This window comes from Ornithorhynchus anatinus, chromosome 10 (genome assembly GCF_004115215.2).
Source record: "Ornithorhynchus anatinus isolate Pmale09 chromosome 10, mOrnAna1.pri.v4, whole genome shotgun sequence".
Classification (NCBI taxonomy): domain Eukaryota; kingdom Metazoa; phylum Chordata; class Mammalia; order Monotremata; family Ornithorhynchidae; genus Ornithorhynchus; species Ornithorhynchus anatinus.
Genome location: NC_041737.1, coordinates 41,892,495 through 41,912,921, shown reverse-complemented (window position 1 = coordinate 41,912,921; position 20,427 = coordinate 41,892,495). Strand labels below are relative to the sequence as shown.

Below are 20,427 nucleotides of genomic sequence, written 5' to 3'. Positions count from 1 at the left end.
GTATTCAAGTGCTTACCACAGTGCTTGGGCATATAATAAGCACTTCTATTTTATTATTTCTGCTCATTCTCAGATGGTGTGGCAGCCATGTAACCCAGGTCCTAGCTTCCCTGGGTGTACAGGAAAGCATCTCCTGCTACCGTAGAAGCATTTTAGGATGTTAGCAAGGTTACAACAATTCATGCTAAGATCAGTTCAGTCCTGAGAGGAGAGTTGTCCAATGGCTACTCTCTTTTGGCAGGGATGGATGGTGACTTTTCTGATTGTCGAACTGGTGAAAAATGATTTCTTTTCCAGGAGGTCTCTCCCCTCCACCTCCTCCTCACTGTATTAGATTGGTGCCTATGGTCCAGTGATTCATGTCTGACTCAATATCCTTGTGCCACTCCCTAGAGTTTAGGACAGTGCCCTGCACATCGCAAGAGTTTAACATCCTTCAGCAGGTAGATCACCATATTTACCCTTCATTCTTAGATTATGAACTCCCTGGGGACCCCTCTGGATTGTCGTCTCATGGTGAGCAGGGAACATGTCTACCAACTCTGTTGCACTGCACTCTCCCAAGAGCTTAGTACAGTGTTGTGCACGTGATAAGCACTCAATGAATATTATTGATTTGATTGACTGATTACCCCAGTGCTTAGTACAGTGGTTGGCACATTGAAAGTGCTTAACAAATACTATTATGAATAATAATGATAATTCCCACTAGCATATTCTTCTCCAGCTTGGCACATGTAAGATCTCAACATTATTATGAAATACAACATGCACATAGTACCTTCTGATGAACTCCTAAGTGTTTGAAGTCTTCCTTTGAAATGCACGGCTCCTCATTAGCTTTGTACGGAGATAAGCAGATGAGAAGATCCCAAGAGTGAGAGTCACCTAATGGCAAGAGGAGTCATACACTGAGAAAAGAAACTCCAAATGAGGGGAGGGAGGAGGGTTGTAGATCCACTCATCCAGTCCACTGCCTCCATGGCTTTTTTTTTTTTTAAATAAAATCTCCACAGATGGAGAATCCATAACCCTGTCAGTTGTCTGTCTTGAGTTGAACTCTTTTGACAACCAAGAAATCTGAATCCGTGCTCTTCTAACAGGAAAACAAATCAACTGTCAAAATTCTGAACTGTAGAGAATAAAGATTCTGAACATCATCCACAATGGAATGAAAATAAAATAATCTTGATTTCTATGGTCACGCCACACCATTTGGGCTTTGGTAACTCACCAAGAATGGTTTGGGGGCACACAGTTCTAATCTTCACGTTCCCATAGTTGGAGTCCATTCACACTACTTAACAATTGCATACTTTATGCAGACCACTGCATAAGGTACTGCTGGGAATTATAAAAAGTGCCTACCCTGGGGGAACCACAGAAAATGAGAATGTACACAATTATATGATAAAACGCAGGTATCAAAACTTAAAATTTAAGAGTAGAAATAACTGACATACATGTGCAAGACTGGCCCAGCAGTAACTTCATAATCTCTGAGGGTTACACATTCTGATGCAAATCAAAATGAATTTTCAAAGGGCTTTATAGGGCATTCACTCATTCATCAATCATATTTGTCTGTCCGTCTCCTCCGACTAGACTGTAAACCCATCAAAGGGCAGGGACTGTCTCTATCTGTTACCGATTTGTACATTCCAAGCGCTTAGTACAGTGCTCTGCACATAGTAAGCGCTCAATAAATACTATTGAATGAATGAATTTATTGAGTGCTTGCTCTGTGCAGAGCACCGTACTAAGGCCTTGGGAGAGTACAATACATCAATAAACAGTCACGTTCCCTGCCCACTGTGGGCTTACAGTCTAGAGTGGGGGAGATGGACATTAATACAAATAAATAAAATGACAGCTATGTACAGAAGTGCTGTGGGGCTGGGAGAGGGGAAGAGCAAAGGGAGCAAGTCGGGGCGACACAGAAGGGAGTGGGGGGCGAGACATTTTCACCAGTCACGGATGTGTTACTGGATGCAAATTGCCGAAAGTACATTAGGCTGGATTATGGAAATGGAGGCACAGAGAGGTTAAGTGCCTTGCCCTAGGTCTGGTGGCAGGCAAGTGGCAGAGCCAGGACTAAAACCTGGCTCTACTCTCAGGCTTGTGCTCTCTCTATTAGGTCACACTGCTTCTCTCTGACTGTGGCACCAAAGGAAACTTGTAGGAAGTGTGATGGTTGTCATGGCTGAGAATGTATTTATTCATTTATTATTTATAGTATTGGTTAAGCTCTTACTAGGTGTCAAGTACTGTTAGAAGCACTGGGGTAGATACGAATTAATCAAGTCAGACACAGTCCCTGTCCCACTTGGGGCTCAAAGTCTAAGTAGGAGGGAGACTGGGTTTTTAAATCCTCATTTTACAGTTGAGGAAACTGAGGCACAGAGAAGTGAAGCAACTTACCCAAAGTCACACAGCAGACAAGGGCCGAGCTAGGATTAGAACCCAGGTCCTCTCACTCCCAGGTCCTAGCTCTCTGACTAGTCCGAGTTGCTTCTATTGCACTTTTTGCTTCTATGCACCTATTAACTGTCACCCGGATGGTAGAAACCAGGTCTAATCCCCAATGTTTATTCTCTTCCAGTGTGTAGTACAGTGTTCTGTACACAGTAAGTACTTAATAAATATGAGTGACGGACTGACTGACTGAATGAATGAATGAGAAGCAGCATGGCCTAGGGGATAGAGCACGGGCCTAGGAATCAGAAGGTCTTGGGTTCTAATTCCGGCTCCGCCACTTGTCTGCTATGTGACTTTTGGTGAGTCACTTCATTTCTCTGTGCCTCAGTTCCCTCATATGTAAAATGGGGATTTAAGACTGTGAGTCGTACAAGGGATAGGGACTGTGTCCAAACCGATTTGCTTGTATCCACCCCAGGGCTTAGTACAGTGCCTGGCACATAGTAAGCGCCTAACAAATGCAATTATCACTATAAATATTATTACTCCTACTACTAGATACACTAACCCAAGTTTTGCCAGCTGAGGAGTATTCGGCATCATCAATTCTCGAGGCTAAGCTCGTTGTGGGCAGGAAACGGGTCTGTTTATTGTTATAGCGTATAGGGATTAAGAATGCGAGCCCCACATGGGACAGCCTAATTACCTGGTATCTACCCCAGCACTTAGAAGAGTGCTTGGCACATAGTAAGCGCTTAAGAAATACCATTATTAATATTATTATTGTTTTCCCGAGTGCTAAGAACAGTGCTTTGCACACAGTAAATGCTCAGGAAATACAGTTGAATAGATACGACTGACTGAATGAATCAATGGCGTTTTGGGGGCAACTATGGGATACGGAGCTCTATTCTAAATGCTCGAGAACAGGTAACGCGCCTACCAACTCTGTTACACTTTTCCAAGCGCTAAGTACAGTACTCGGCACGCTGTAAGCACTCAATAAAAACAACCGATTGATTGGGAACATATAACCCAAATAAAAATACGTTAAAAATATGATCCCTATTTCAGCAGCCCATCAGGAGCTAATGAGTTTAGATGAAATGACTACTAGCTAACTCGGCTCTTTCCCGGATCCTCGCTACAGAGTCTGGAGGATTTCCAAGCTTATAGGAAAATGGAAATGCTCTCTCGCTGTCCCACTCCCGAGAATGACCTGACACTGAATAACCACGAGTGCTTCTAAGTGCAGATGGTCCTACCAGAAACTCCAGGCATGTTCGTTTGGTCTGAAATTATTTTTCCACCCACCGACGAAACGCGGGGCTGGATTAACAGATGGCTGGGAATTTGCAACCATCCAGAAGGCTCCGACGTGACTTTGTGACGAGCAAATTATGTCAAATTGACTCTTTTTCATAACAGAGCGAAAGACCGCACGGAAAAGGGAACGGTGTCGAACAGTGCTACTTATTGAGTGCCTACATTGAGCCGAGCCTGGTACAAAGTGCCTGGGAGAGTACAATGCAACACAGTCAGTTGACACATTCCCTGCCTAGTCTAGAGGGGGAGACGGACAATAAAATAAATATATATCTAAGTGCTGTGGGGCTGAGAGTGGGATGAATATCAAGTGTCTAATGGATGCAGATCTACTCTCAAGCCAACAAGAAGGCTTCTGATTCCGACCCCTGTTAAATTCTGTTATATTGTTATATTCTGATATATTATTACAGTGTGCTCTCCCAAGCTCTTAGTTCAAGGCTCTGCACATAGTAAGCGCTCATTATGTGCCAGGCACTGCTCTATAAGCTCACGGGTAGATACAAGGTACGACTGACCAACTGACAGCTTCCATATCTAGTGGATGGGCCTGGGAGTCAGAAAGTCCTGGGAGTCAGCGAGGCCTGGGTTCTCATCCCAGTTCTGCCACTTGTCTACTGTGCCACCTTGGGCTAGTCACTTCACTTCTCTGGCCCACAGTTACCTCCTCTGTAAAGTGGGGCTTAAGACCGTGAGCCCCATGGGGGACATGGACTACGTCCAACACGATAACCTTGTACATACCCCATCTCTCATGACAGTGCCCGGCACATAGGAAGCGCTTAACAAATATCATTCAAAGAATGTCATATTCACTGACAGACGAGATAAGTACGAGGATGATGATGATGGTATTTGTTAAGTGCTTATTATGTGCCAAGCACTGTTCTAAGCGCTGGGGTGGATACAGGGTAATCAGGTTGTCCCACACGGGACTCACACTTTTAATCCCCATTTTACAGATGAGGGAACTGAGGCAGAGAGAGGTTAAGTGACTTGTCTAAGGTCACACAGCAGACAACTTGCAGAGCCGGGATCAGAACCCATGTCCTCTGACTCCCAACCCCGGCTCTTTCCACGAAGACCACTCTCAAAACGATGGACAGAACCCTACTGGTACTTCCAGAGAAAGGGAAAAAAGTGCCAGGACCCAAATGTATAAATTCTTCACCCAAAATATCTGAGCTTCAACCAATCCCCTCTCCAGTTGGCTCCAGACCCAAGTTAGTTGCACCCCTGGTATTTGAAACAGGGCTTTATTCTCTTTCATATTTTTTCTTAGATCAAGTATTTGCATTATAGAGCTGTGTTCCCTCTGATGTTTTCCCTCTCCCTCAGGCAGGGTGCTATGCAAAGCAAACAATAATTTCCTGATTTACAAAGCCCTCCCCCACTGGACATCTTTGGGGTCAGTGCTTTTATTGAGGCAGCAGATGACTGTGAAATAGCATTGTTTGTATCAGTATTATTTAGTCTCAGTGAGGACAATCTGAGGTTTCTAAGGAAGGTGAATACAATTTTCAAGTATAAAGAGGAAAAATTCAAATAGTCCTTCATCAAAAAGCTACTCCATTGAGGAAGGGACCCTGCAGTGATGCTGGGAGAAATGGGAATGGAGTGAGAATAATAAATCTTCAAAATACACAAATACACTCCAGAGAGAGAGGAGAGAGGCAGAGAGAGAAAGACAGATATTTGCCTCACTTATTTTCTAGCTTATTAGTGAGGAGAAGTGTGCTTGAACTTGGGAAAAAGTTAACCTTTAAAGTTTCAAGAAGTTGCAAAAATAATGTAGTTCATAGAATATTCTGATTGGAAACTTTCCTGTGAGAACTCATACAACTGAATGTGGAGGAACAAATATATATGAAGTTGGTTTGAGATGTTTGCTCAAGGATGTCAGCATAACAGCATGAATCGGTGGAAAGAGCATGGACCTGGGAGTCAAAGGATCTGGGTTCTAACCTTCTCTCTGACACCTGTCTGTCGTGTGACTTTGGGAATGTCACTTAACTTCTCTGTGTCTAAGTTTCCTCATTTGTAAAATGGGGATGAAATACCTGTTCTCCCTCTTAGACTGGAGTCCCATGTGGAAGAGACACTTTGTCTATCTTGTGGTTACTCCAGCACTTAGTACAGTGCTTGGAGCATAGCAAGGACTTAACAAATACCATAGTTATAAAAATTGAGAAGCAGCCTAGCCTAGTGAGTGCACATGGGCCTGGAAGTCGGAAAGACCTGGGTTCTAATCCCAACTTCTCCACTTATCTGCTGAATGACTTGGGCAAGTCACTTAACTTCTCTGTGCCTCATTTATCTCATCTGCAAAATGGGGATTAAGACTGTGAGCCCCATGTGGGATATAGACTGTGTATTAGCTGGTATCTAATACCAGCGTTATGGCGGTTCCTGGCACATAGTAAGCACTTAAATACCATAAAAAATGGTACAGGAGTCAAAAATCAATATGCTATCATCAATCATCAGTGGCATTTATTGAGCACTTTCTATGTACTAAGCCCTTGGGACAGTGCAACAGAGTAGGCAAACACAGTCTCTGCCCACAGTGGGCTTACAGAGAGGAGGGGGATTCGCGAAGCGGCGTGGCTCAGTGGAAAGAGGCTGGGCTTGGGAGTCAGAGGTCATGGGTTTGAATCCTGGCTCTCCCACTTGTCAGCTGCGTGACTGTGGGCAAGTCACTTAACTTCTCTGTGCCTCTGTTACCTCATCTGTGAACCTCACGTGGGACAACCTGATTCCCCTGTATCTACCCCAGCGCTTAGAACAGTGCTCTGCACATAGTAAGCGCTTAACAAATACCAACATTAATTCACTAATTGCCCCTCCCATTCCTCAAGGGTCAGTTCTTCGTCCCCTTCTATTCTCCATCTACACTCACTCTCTTGGTCAACTCATACACTCCCACAGCTTCAACTATCATCTCTACGCGGATGATTCCCAAATCCCTATCTCCTCCCCTGTTCTCTCTTCCTCCCTCCAGACTCGCATCTCCTCTTGCCTTCAGGACATCTCGACTCGGATGTCTTCCAACCACCTAAAACTCAACATGTCTGAGAGAGGGCTCCTTATCTTCCCTCCCAAACCCTGTCCCCTCCCTGACTTTCCCATCACTGTGGACAGCACTCCCAGCCTTCCCGTCTCACAAGCCCGCAACCTTGGTGTCATCCTTGACTCTGCTCTCTCACTCACCCACACATCCAATCCGTCACCAACGCCTGCCGGTCTCGCCTTCACAGCATCGCCAAGATCCGCCCTTTCCCCTCCGTCCAAACCTCTACCACGTTAATACAATCACTCATCCTATCCCGACTGGATTACTGCCTCGGCATCCTTTCTGACCTCCCGACCTCCTGTCTTTTCCCACTTCAGTCTCTATTTCAGTCTGCTGCGCCGATTATCTTTCTACAGAGACGTGCTGGGCGTTTCACCCCCCTCCACAAAAGTCTCCGGTGTTCGCTTATCAACCTCCGTATAAAACGAAAACTCCTCACTATTGTCTTCAGAGCTCTCCATCGCCTCGCCCCCTCCTACCTCGCCTCCCTTCTCTCCTTCTACATCCCAGCCCGCACACACCACTCCTCTGGTGCTAACCTTCTCACTGTGCCTCGTTCTCTCCTGTCCCTCCGTCGACCCCTGGCCCACGTCCTACCTCTGGCCTGGAACACCCTCCCTCCTCAAATCTGCCAATCACACTTCCCCCATTCAAAGCCCTACTGAAGGATCACCTCCTCCAAGAGGCCTTCCCAGCTTAAGCCCCTCTTTATCTCATCTGCCCCACCTCATCGCCCCGACTCACTCCCTTCGCCCTAGCCCCCTCCCCTCCCCACAGCACTTGTGTATATCTGTACATATTTATAATTCTATTTATTTATATTAGTGCCTGTCTACTTGTTTTGAAGTGTATATACCTATAATTCTAAATATTTATATTGATGTAATGGATGCTTGTTTACTTGTTTTGATATTTGTCTCCCCCCTTCTAGACTGTAAGCCCACTGTGGGCAGGATTGTCTTTCTCTGTTGCTGAAGTGTACTTTCCAAGCACTTAGTACAGTGCCCTGCAAACAGTAAGCGCTCAATAAATACGATTGATTTACCTAAATAAATAAATACAATCGATTGTTACGAAATACATAGCATTGACTGATTGATTTTTTTTAATATGGTATTTGTTAAGCACTTACTATGGGTCAAACACTGTCCTAAACACTGGGGTAGATAAAGAGTTAATTAAATGGGACACAGTTCGAGTCCCTCATGGGGCTCACAGTCGTAGCGCCATGGTGTAGTGGATAGAGCATGGACCTGAAACACGGAGAGTCATGGGTTCTAATCCTAGCTCTGCCAAGTGCTTGCTGCGTGACCTTGGGCAAGTCACTTCCCTTCTCTGGGCCTCAGTTCTCTCAACTATACAATAGGGATAAATACTTGTTCTCCCTCCTACTTAATGGTGATAATAATTGTATTTGTTAAGCACTTCAATTCAATCATATTTATTGAGCACTTAGTGTGTGCCAGGCACTGTACTAAGTGCTGGGGTGGATACAAGTAAATAGGGTTGGACACAGTCCCTGTCCCCACATGAGGCTCACAGTCTCAATCCCCATTTTACAGATGAGGTCACTGAGGCCCAGAGAAGTGAAGTGACCTACCCAAGGTCACACGGCAAGCACTTGGCGGAGTCAGCATTAGAATTCAGGTCCTTTGACACCCCCCCCCCCCAGGCCTGGGCTTTTTTCACTCGTTGGCACAGGTGCTACTTAGGAGACTATGGCTTGTGGCTGAGAGGGAAAGACAGCAGGCAGAATTCATACCCTCCCTCCAAGTGTATATTGGGGAGCAACTCAGCACCTCCTCTCCCTCTCAGGAGGGATGACATTGGGCTCACCGTCACTGGTCCATCTTTCCACAAGGTAGAGCTTCTTCCCCAGAGGAAGTTAACTCCGACAGAGGATTGAATTGCTGAGTGTCAAGGAAGAGATTATAATGCATCCTCCTCTGTGCCATAATTTCAGGGGAAAGTTATTCTTTTGGAAATATTTCTGTTTTAGTTGGCTTCCTAAGCTTCCTCCCCCAAGGTTTAGATCTGCTCTTTTTTCCCGAAGGCTTGCATGGCACTGTGATTGTCCTCTTTGAATTTTTTTTTTTCTTTTGATGGCAAATTTTCCCTGCTTTCTAAGGTCTTGGCTTGTCTAGGGAAACTTTTCTCTCAGAGTTCCTCTCTCAAGATTGATGCACTTCCTTAGCAGTGACAATTATTAATGGACCTTGGAAAGTCTCAACAGCTTAAAAGACCTTTGAAGAAATTGTTCCTGTAGGGTTTCGAATGTTAGAATAAATAAATTCTCTAGAGGGAACAGAACGAGGAGAGCCTTTAATTGGTGTTTTTCTGACGTGCAGGCACCAGATGTTAGCTTCACCAGATGTCAACCTCTGATGCTTTTTCACATATTAACAACATACGCAATCAGACAATTCAGAGGGGAAAATGCAACTAGTTCTGCCATATTTCAAAATTACAAATCTATGAATAGCTAATGCCGCTCTAAAACCCATCTGTTTTTCCACAGAAGGAATGATGCTGGTCAAACAGTATAGAAAATTGTTTTGATTAGGCCACCACCTAAATCCTCATTTCCTCTTCTACTCCCTTCTGCGTTGCCCTTGCCTTTGGATTTGCACCCTTTATCTACTCCTACCTCAGTCTCACAGCACTTATGTATATAACTGTAATTTATTCATTTATGTTAATGTCAGTCTCCCCCTCTAGACTGTAAACTCTTTGCGAGCAGATAATGTGTCTATCAACTCTGTTATAATGTACTCTCTCAAGTACTCAGTACAGTGCTCTGCTTGCGGGAAGCACTCAGTAAATACGATTAAGAGATTGATTATGATTTAGAAAACAGTGCGTTAGTGTGGTGAGAGGTCAAAATATCTAGGCACTGCAAATTTAGGCTTATGAAGTTATTACACATACCTTCTTAATCACAGGACAAATACATATGAAAAGTACGGTCGTGACTTTTCGCTTATTCCTTCATCTTGTTCCAGGAAAAGTCTTTTGTTGTTCCCTCCCTCCTTGTGTCACGACTAAAATCCAGTCCCATCTGATTTCTCATGTTAAGACAGTATTGAGAGTTGAGAGGCATTAGGATGGGCGTTTCAAGAATGGGGATTAAGACTGTGACCCCCATGTGGGACACGGACTCTGGCCAACCTGATTACTTTGTGTCTACCCCAGGGCTTAGAACAGTGCCTGGCACAGAGTAAGAACTTAATAAATACCATAAAGATTAACTTTTATTTCAGGAATATTTCAATTCTCCAGTTCAGTGCAGAACAAACTCTGCGTTTGAGAACAGATATTAAAGCTGTCTGATTAGATGGAGAAAAAAACCTAATTATCTCTCAGTGGCTTTTCCTTTAACACCACTTTGTAATCTCAAACTGGGGGGTGTCACTGGCTTCAACTGCAAAGAGTTTGACAGATTTATTTGGCATCCAGAGAGGTACCCGGGGTGGCAGATATTATCACTGCCAAGTTACAACTCTGCCAACAGAGGGGAAAAGTCTTAGCTGGGACATTCAAGTCCCAAATTCCCAATGCAGCGGATCTCTGCAACACTACAGGATGTCCAGTGGTGGAGAATTGCAGTTAAACCACTGTGGTAAATCACTGGAGATGGTAGAGTCCGGACCACGCTAAGTGCTGAAAGGTGAGTTAGATTAAGCCTGCTCAAAATGAAAGCTCAAGTGCTGCTGCGGCTCTGAATTTCCCCACTACCAACAGATATCCTGGCCCGGGGAAGGCTAGGAGTTGATGCGGGCTTGGAAATGTCTTCACAGTCCTGAGGGGTAACTGGGGTCATTTTTCCCTGCGCCAGGGACGCAGAAATAAGTGATTAATGACCTGGGGTTCAGCTGGGAAGAGAGAGATTGGAAAAGAGAATAATAGCAAATGTGTGTGTGTGTTTGCCCACATATGCACATGTGCAAGGGAGAAAGATAGGAGAAAAGAGAGTCTGAGGGAATGGGGAATGTGTGACATAAGTAAGGGACATAGGAGGAAACCCTGCCCTATTTCTCCCAGTAGAGTTGCTGAACAGGTCTTCACACCTTGAGAGAGCATTCCTCCCTAACTCCCTAAAATCCTAGTTCAGTGTGAGCTCTAGACTGTAAGCTCACTGTGGGCAGGGAATATGTCTACCAACTCTTTTATACTGTACTCTTCCAAGCGCTTAGTACAGGGTGGACAGGGAATATGTCTAACACTGTTAATAATGTACTCTCCCAAGCACTTAGTACAGTGCTCTGCACACAGTATGTGCTTAATTCATCATAGATTGATTGCTCTTCACATAGTAGGGGCTAAATAAATATGATCACAAAACCTCGGCTCTCCTAAATTTCAGTCTAAACCCCATGGCAAGTTTGTGTGAGAGGAATACCGAAGCCTGTGAATATTAGAGCAGAAATTCTGCTCTCCTCTGCAGGGCTGCCAACCATCCATAAATGAACAGACCATCCCTGAAAATGAGTTCAAGTTACCATGTCCATAAGGTCTCTAAATACATTTCAACATCTATAAATGCAGGCCCAATCTAAGTCACTTCTAAGCACTTAGTGTGGTCCAGACTCAGCCATCTCCAGTGATTCACCAGAGCGGTTCAATTTCAGTTCTCCACCCCTGGGAATCCTGGAGTATCTTAGAGATCGCTGCACTGGGAATTAGGGACTTGAAATGTCCCAGCTAAGACTTTTCCCTGCTGTTGGCAGAGTCGTAACTTGGCAGTGATAATATCTGCTTGGTGGAAGCAGAAGGAATCCCATATGCTCTGCCTCCCTTCAACCAATCAGTGGATTTCATTCAATCGTATTTTATTGAGCGCTTAACGTGTGCAGTAACACAGTACTTTTTTGTGGCATTTGTTAAGCACTTACAATGTGCCAGGCACTGTTCTAAGCTCTGGGGTAGATACGAGGTAATCAAGTTGGACACACTCTCTGTCCCACATGGGACTTACTAAGTCCCCATTTTATAGGTCCCTGAGGCACAGAGAAGTTGAGGGATTTGCCCAAGGTCATTCAGCAAAGTGGCGGAGCTGGCATCAGATCCCAGGTCCTTCTCACTCCCAGGTCCACACTTCATCAACTAGGCTCCCTTACTTCTCTTTGGTGAAGTTCAAATGATGAACTTAGTGCTATGTACCCCTCTGGCTCAGGGAGGGAGGAAGGAAAAGGAGTTTCCCCTTCCATCCTCCCTTTCCCAATTCATTTCTTCTCCTCTCCCTCCTCATTCCTTCACTCTTCCCTTCCCTTCTTTTCTTCTCCCCCTCTCTTCCCCTTTCTTCTTTCCCTTCCCTCTCCTCTTTCCCATCCTCCACCACCCATCCTTGCTCCTTTTCCCCACACTCCTCCTTCAGTAATTTTCCTCCAGGTCCTCCCGTCCCTTGCTCTCTACTCCTTGGCCCCCACCCAGTGGTCAGTTTGCCTGAGGGAGAGGGGCAGGGAAGGGGAGCGGAGGTGGGGGGGGGGGCAGGGGGAGCTGCTGTTTGAGAGCTCTTTTGCCAGAGGAGGCATTTAGGGAGTAAGAGAACTGATGACCCCCTGATTTTTAGGTAAAATCACATCAGTAGAAAAAATTGAAAATCCAATTTTTATTCATCCTGTTTGTAGAAATCCTTCCCAGCAGTTAGCCCTGCTTCTCTCGTTGCCTCAGCACCTCCCTCACCTGGATTCCTTTGCTGAAAATAGCCCAGGGAAGGCCAGGTATTTTAAGTGTATCAAGCCTACAATTTTTTTACCATTCCACTCAAATGATAAACAGCCCAGTCTGTAGCCCATAAAATAGCTCTCACACATTACAAGTTTCTCAGGGACAAAGACTGTGTCTTTCCACACATCTGGTGCCTTGCACAGTACACTATTGGTGCCTAAAGTTTGAAATCAATGCTTACTGAGTAGAAAACAAGCTGAGCTTTTTTTAAAAAAACATTAAACACCCATGCTGCTGCTGCAATTGTATTTAGGATAAGACTCTAGGCTCCCTGTCCCGATAAACTGTAAGACAACCCGGAGGAGGTATTTTGGAAACCCATTGCTCTGCCATTTGTCTGCTGTGACCTTGGGCAAGTTACTTCACTTCTCTGTGCCTCATTTACCTCATCTGCAAAATGGGGATTGAGGCCTTGAACCCCATGTGGGACAGGGACTGTGACCAAACTGATTAGCTTGTATCTGCTCCGGTGCTTAGAACAGTGCTTGACACATAGTAAGCACTTAACAAATGTCACCGTCATTATTACCATCACTGCTAAATGGGTAGGAAAGAATTTCAGGGCCAAAGCTGAATGCTGAACCTTAGGCAAACAACATCCTCAGAAACCCAAATGCTCTCAAATATTCTGTCTTCTCGCTGAGTCCTGGGCTTTTCGTGGAATGCTCTTGACATGCTGGCATTCCCAAAATGCCTTTGCCACATAGGCACCCCCTCCCCACAAAATGGATGTGGTACTCATTCATTCATTCGATCAAATGTATTGAGTGCTTGCTTGCTACAATAAAGAAGACACATTCACAGCCCACAACAAGCTTACAGACTAGATGGGGGAGACAGATATTAATAAAAATAAATTACAGATATGCATATAAGTACTGTGGAGCTGGTGCCGGGGGGTGGTGGGGGTTGAACAAAGGAAGCAAGTCAGAGTGATGCAGAAGGAAATGGGAAAAGAAGAAAGGGGGAGGGGGCCTAGGTAGGGAAGACATCTTGGAAAAGATGTGCCCTCAGTAAAGCTTTGGGTGGCGCAGGGGGGCGGTTATGAGTGAAGCGGGATTTTCCCTTATGTCTACCACCTAACCAAGACTAGAAGAGTTAACAAACAGGTCCCACTTGTCTTGAGGTCCACATATAACATCCTACTCACCCTCTAGGATTTGGTCCAGGCTATTTGAAACTAGAGAGTAGAACTCCCTTCTGCAGGAGGAGAGGGCAAGGACACTGGAATCCTGATTGCTGGTGGTTGAAAGTACCACCTCTCCATCCCACACAAAGTCATTTCTGATGCCTGTTTTTCCTACTTCCCACTTTTTTACCTCGAGCCCAATCCCTTGCAGGATCAGTGCCTTCAGGCTAGGATATTAGCTGGAGGTGGGAGGGATCAGTGAATCAATGGTATTTATTTAGCTCTATGTGCGGAGCACTGTACCAAGCACTCGGGAGAGTCCAATACAACAGAATTAACGGATACGTTTCCTGCTCACAATGACGTAGTCTAGAGGGGGGATGAGGAGGTGAGGAATATATCTCATCGTATCTTGATTTCAGCTATCTCGCTGTCAACTCCTTGCCCACGTCCTCCCTTTGGCCTGGAATGCCCTCACTCTTTATATTCGACAGACAGATACTCTCCCCTTTTCAAAGCCTTACCGAAGGCACATCTCCTCCAAGAGGCCTTCCCCGACTAAGCTCCCCTTTCCTCTTCTCCTACTCCTTTCTGCATCACCCTGACTTGCTCCCTTTATTCATCCCCCCTCCCAGCCCCACAGCACTTATGTACAGGTCTGTAATTATTTATATTAATGCCCGCCTCCCCCTCTAGAGTGTAAGCTCATTATGGGCAGGGAATTTGCCCCTTTATTGTTTTATCTTACTCTTCCAAATGCTTAGTACAGTTCCCTGCACACAGTAAGTGCTCAATAAATAGGACTGAATGAATGAATGTGGGAACAGGGATGAAGTGGCAATAAGGCCAATACTCGATTTGCTAGGAGAGAGTCAGGCTGGGGTGAGAAAGTTTGGAGAATGAGAACCTTGTGAGACACTGAGCAGGGTATGTGGAAGGCATCAGTCCCCCCTCTCCTTCCTCTCTTTCAAATATTTTCTGACTCTCACTTTCTACATCCTGCTTTGCTGGTAGACAGGGAGAGTGTAGGTGGGAAAGGTTGTGACTTGCCGAGATGGTGTTGGTTCGTGAGGAGGGTTACTCTCTATCCTAAGAGATAACATCTTTCTTAGGTCCGGGACCAAAAAAGGAGGAAAGAATATCTGTCTAAATCTCCCTTTGGACCAGCTCTGGCAGATTTCAAAACCTGCACAGGAGCAGAGATGCAGACTGACTCCTCATAAAAGGGCTCTGCTTTTCTTGTAGAGCAGAATTGTCTGAACAACAAAAGGGAAAATACTGAAATTCAGTAAATGGAACTTCCAACCAGTAACTTCCCAATCAGCTTTTATTATATACTTCTGTCCCTCTGACTCTTCTGTGCTCGGTCTTTTACCTCTATCCCTCTGGATTCTCCTCTCTCTTCACCACTGTTCCCCTAGCTGGGTCATTTCTCTCTAATCCTTTTCTCTGACTCTCACTCTGTCAGCCTCTGTCTCTCACTTTGTCAGTCTCTGGTCTTTCTCTCTCTTCCTGACCCACTTCCCCTCAATACATCTTCTTCCTCACCTCCTGACTGCATCTTTCTTTCCTTGTTTTTTCTCCTCTGCCCGCTTGCACGTCCTCAGAGTTTCATGAGGTATCACGAAGGAAGGCAACAAGGATCGTGAAAGAAGGCAGAGAGGCCTGGAGTCCCAAGGCAAGAACTGGGCCAAGAGTCTAATTTCTAAAAGCTGTAGCACTAACCCCAGCCTGAAGTGTTTTGTGGATGCCACAGCAAAATTTTCTTGGAGAAACATTGTTCTAATAAAGGTTACGGGCCACTGGCTATGTCAAAGATTGTAAATGACCTAGAAAATTCCTGCCCCTGACAAATACCCACTGGTTATTTCAATTGCAAAGGGCTTTTTAGGCTTATTAACCTGAAATGTGCAATCCCTGAGCCGAAGCTTACTTTCAGCTCAATTATGGGACAGCTGGCCAGTAAAGGCTCTCCCTCTCATAGACGAGGAAGGAAGGAATTTGAGCTCCAGAAGGAAAAAAGGAAGCCTTCCAGGTGTGATTTTTTCAGGGCCATGTTACCCAAAGAGGAGATCCTCTATACAGATGTTCATTCAGGGCTCTGAGGGTCAGAAGATGCAACTAGAAAGAGAGGTGGGATCTGGGACAGAGAGGGTAGGGGAGGAGGGATTGTTTTAAGAGGAATAAAAAAAAAACCACAGAAGCTTATTTGTGGCATGTGTGCATCTAAAAGTGGGGAGTTAGAAATACTGTCTAGATTAGAAACCGTTGGCTTTGAGGGTGATAAGAGGAGAAACACGATCATAAAAAGGTGAAAGGGGGTCTGGGAAGTTCATCATATGCCAAAGACACTTTTACTGTAGTGTCCCTGGCAAACACATTGTGGGAGCCACTGATTTGGCGGATAGAGACAGACAGTCTGTTCCCTGTTCCCTGAGACCCCTCGGAGCTGATCCAAGCACGGCTTGTGCTACACTGCTCCCTAGGAAGGAAAGATGTCCCACGTACTTTCCCAGCGCCTGCACTCGGTCTATCTACAAGATGGATTTTATTTGTTCTTCCAACTCTACATTCTATTCAAAAGACAGCCGTGGCTTTTCAATCTACTGGGCGACAGCAAAACGGCCAGTTTTCTAAAAACAATTCTCAAGTCCAAAAATATCAAGGAAACAACACGCATGGACCAAATAAATCTCCATATTTCTTTCCCAGAATTTGAAACTTGCAGAAAGAACATTCACTGAACCGTTTCCGGGAATTCCACTGTCAAATTTATTTTCAAGGCACCTACTTTATAGATCATTGGAACACCCAAATGGTTCCTATGAAACTAAGAAAGATCAAACAATTAGAAGGATACCCAGGGCCCAGGAGAAATGGGAGTGATTTTGCTAAACATCTGGTTGCCATTTTCAATTAAGAGGCCCAACCCACTTAAGGAAGTCGTTTAGTTTCTTTGGAGTAAAAACGAGACACTGGCTTTTTGTTCTTTCTTCACAGAGGAGGGGAAAGGAAACCCAAAGAATCGAGAGGTCACTAGAAGCCCAGCTTTCATAAATGAGACAGTCTCTCAGAAAATTAAAGGCAATCTAACCCAAGTTCCAGCAGGATAAATAACGCTGCTGAGCTGAGGTTAAACAAACCCACCTTAAGACCCAAGCGGCCCAGTGAAAGAACAGATTATTTTCAGTCACAAAAGTCGAAAGTAAATATATCCCTATGCAGTGGACACCTACGATGGATTCGGTCAGGCAATTACCATGTGGTCTGGAGACAGTAAAGACTTTGCTGCCATCTTGAATTTTTTTTGATTTAGTATCTTTTTCTACTCTGATTAACTAAAGGCAGAGAAATGTCACTCACATTGGCCTAAGGCCAAGACTTTGCATAATAAAAAACATATGTCCGTGTGTTTCTTTGTGAACCTTTGGTGAGCAGAAACCCGCTGTGCCTATCAGATATGCCCTTTTCCTCATGTCTTCCTGCTAAAATGGAGTCTAGGTAAATTAAAGAGAAATAAATGCCAATCACGATCAGGTTTTCAATTAGCAGGGGGAAGAGAGGCCCTTGCCCCAGAGCTGCCCCAAATCCAAGAGCACTAATTCCTATTGTGCCCCCAGTGTCCTGGTCCCTGGCCCATCTCCCACGGCAGCCAGGACAAAGATGAGTTCTACTCAAGATGCCCAAGAACCAAGCGCCCTGCTTTTCAGTTTTACTATGCTTTTCTGCCATGACAGACAATGACTCTGGTAATCCAGGGCTATGATCCTGCAGGACACAGCACAGTGAAAGAAACAAAATGCTTCCACTGGATCTCTAACTGGGTAACATTCTTGACTTTGCCCCTCCAGGGGAATATTTTCCCCCAAGGTGAAATCCAGGCCCTTTGGGAAGCAGCCTTACCTCTCCCTCAGGGCATGACACCCAGGCCTCTTAAAACAATAGTAGAGGGATAGTGTGACACCATAGATCTCAGGTTGGAGCGCCCAATACTTTTCCCAATTGAAATCCATCCAGGATGGATTTCCATATTTCACTCTGCTGCGTGGATCATTTATCAACAAAAACATTCAGTTCATGACTCCTTTCTCCTCAAGAACCTCCAATGGCAGCCCATCCATCTCTGCATCAAACAGAAACTCCTTACCTTACCTTCAAAGTACTCAGTCAGCTCTGAAGCAGTCACTCACCTCACTCATCTCCTGTTACAGCCCAGTCCACACAGTCCACTCCTTTACAGTCAGCTTACTCACTCATCTCTCTTTCTGCCAACTCCTTTCCCATATACACCAGACCACCCTTAGTTATTATTTAAGTCACATCTTCTCCAAGTGATCTTCCCCAATTAGGCCTTCTCCTTTCCGGCTCTATCTCCTCTCCGTGTCATCTACGCACTTGGAGTATGTGACCTCTGGACGTTTGATATTTGCCCCAATCCCACAACACAAAGCTTTAAAATTATTATAAATTACTTATTTATTCATATCAATATCTGTCTCCTCCACTTGACTGTAAACTTGTCATGGGCAGGTAACGTGTCTGCTAATTCTGTTGTACTGTACGCTCCCAAGTGCTTAGTACAGTGCTCTGCACATAGTAAATGCTCAGTAAATACAACTGATTGATTAGTTCACTACTAACTCCAGTGAAGATGCTGCTCTCAACTAAAAAGAGGCTGGTAATGTCATGAGATAGGATTTTCTATCAATCCTCTCCTTAAGCACTTTGATACTCACCCCAGCCCCACAGAGCTTATGTAAATATTCTTATATTCTAGTTCCTCTATCTGTAATCAATTTTAATGTTTGCCTCTCCTTGTAGAAGGTCAGCTCCTCTACGGTCCTCTAGACTGTAAACTCATTGTGGCCAGGAAACGTTCTACCAACTCTGTTTCTTTCCCAAGCACTTAGCGCAGTGCTCTACACACATCAAATGCTCAGTAAATACTACTGATGAGGATGAATCACATCTGCTGAGTCTTTTGTATTTCACTTTCCCAACCATGCACAGTAAATTCTCAAAACATATGATTGATCAATCAGTGGTATGAATTGAGCACTTACTGTATCCAGAGCACTGTACTAAGCACTTGCGGCAGTCCGATACAATAGAGTAGGTATTCTCAATTCCTGTCCTCAAGGAGCTTACAATATAGTGAGAGATTGTGCACAAGGATAAGGATATGTACACAAAATCTATGGGGGTGGGCTGAGCATCAAAGTGCTTGCGGGGCATGGACCTATCTGCATCTGCGATGCAGAAGGGAAAGAAAATAGGGTGGAGAGATGAAAGGTTAGTCAGGGAAGACTTTCTGGAGGAGATAGGATTTTAGTAGGGGTTTGAAAGTGGGGAGAGTGGTGGTCTGTTGGATATGAAGCGGGACGGAGTCCCAGGTGGGAGGGCGGACATAAACAAGGGGCTGACAGTGAGATGGGATAGAGACACGGTAAGCAGGTTGGTGTTAAAAGAGCTCAGTGTGTGGGCTGGGTTGGATGGAAGGGAGAAGGCAAACTGCAGCCCCCCATCAAAACTACATCCCCACCCTGTCCCTGAGGGCCTTAAACTACCTCTGCTTGGACTATTTAGTGCACTGAGGTAGAAATTTACCAAATGGTTCTCCAGTGGTCTGAAAGCTCATAATTGGAGAGTAATCCTACCCCTTCCCTCCATTCGAGAAGCCTACGTTCTTCTGTTTTATTCACACGACGCCAGAAAAAGATCTAAGAAGAATGTGGCAGAGAATAATCCTTAACAACCCAGCAGGCTTTTTCCAAACTGTGTTTGGAAACAGCTGTGTTTCTGGGGCAGAATTCACTGTGGACTGACAAATTTCAAGTCGCCTGCATTTCTAAATGAAGCCTCAACACCAGATCATCCTAAAAACATATTCCTTCATTACTTCATCTTAACTTGAAGACAGAAAAAGGAAAAGTGTGGGGGGAGATATATTAAAATTCACTCTTAAAATCACAACCATAAACATTTTTTGCTATCGTTGCAGCTTTAATTATTGCTGCACATAATTCCATTCAACTGGCACAATTGAGTTTGCAGTGTTTCTCTGGGGTCAACTGGGTTTATATAAAGTTTCCTCTGGGTCTAACAGCCAGCCACTACTAAGAGATTACTAGTGACTCATAACTGTAGAATCTCAAACGGGAAAGGATTTAGGGAAGTCGTTTAGTCTATCCCCCTGCCTTCAGGCCAAAAAGTCTCTTCCATTCCATGCAGTTGGGAAGAGGGAAGAAGGAGGAGATTCCATTTTCTCCTCAGCTAGCCCATCCCATCATCGTCAATAAATTCTTCTTTATGTCTCTCTTAAATCTAGACCGTCTTGTAGCTCCTTCTCCTAAAACCATAAAGCCTGAAGGTTCAAGCCCTTGACCATAACCCCAGAGTCAAAATGCTCTGACCGAAGAATATTTTTCTCCCTCGGAATCTTCAGCTAGAGTCTGAGACGTACAGCTTCTGTAGATAAATTAGCCTGAACTTAGAGAGCCACATGATCCTCATGGACATTTTAAAAAGTGAAAATAAATGGGATACATTCATAGGAGCATGAAAAGGCCATTAAATTACAACAGGCAGGGAGGTAGGCCTTTTATAGATTTTCCACAACATTAAGTGGTGATCTGTATCTTTTGCTCTATTACCTATATCTTTTTAACACTGCTCCCTGGGAACACATTTAGCTAAATTATGGCATGCTTATTAGAAAAAGTTGAGAAATAGCATTATTTAAAATGTCATCTTC

General features: G+C 44.6%; 1 protein-coding gene across 4 annotated transcripts in view; it reads right to left on the bottom strand.

Moving 5' to 3' along the window:
* The window catches only part of CPED1 (cadherin like and PC-esterase domain containing 1), a 212,607-nt gene that overhangs the window by 166,844 nt on the left and 25,336 nt on the right, over positions 1-20,427 (bottom strand). For 3 of the 4 annotated variants that reach the window (XM_029074159.2, XM_029074162.2, XM_029074160.2), the window contains exon 4: positions 782-888. The exons of the other annotated variant lie outside the window; for it this stretch is intronic. In XM_029074159.2, coding sequence (XP_028929992.1) covers positions 782-888 — 107 coding nt within the window. The remainder of the gene's footprint in view (positions 1-781; positions 889-20,427) is intronic. 4 annotated transcript variants of the gene reach the window in all.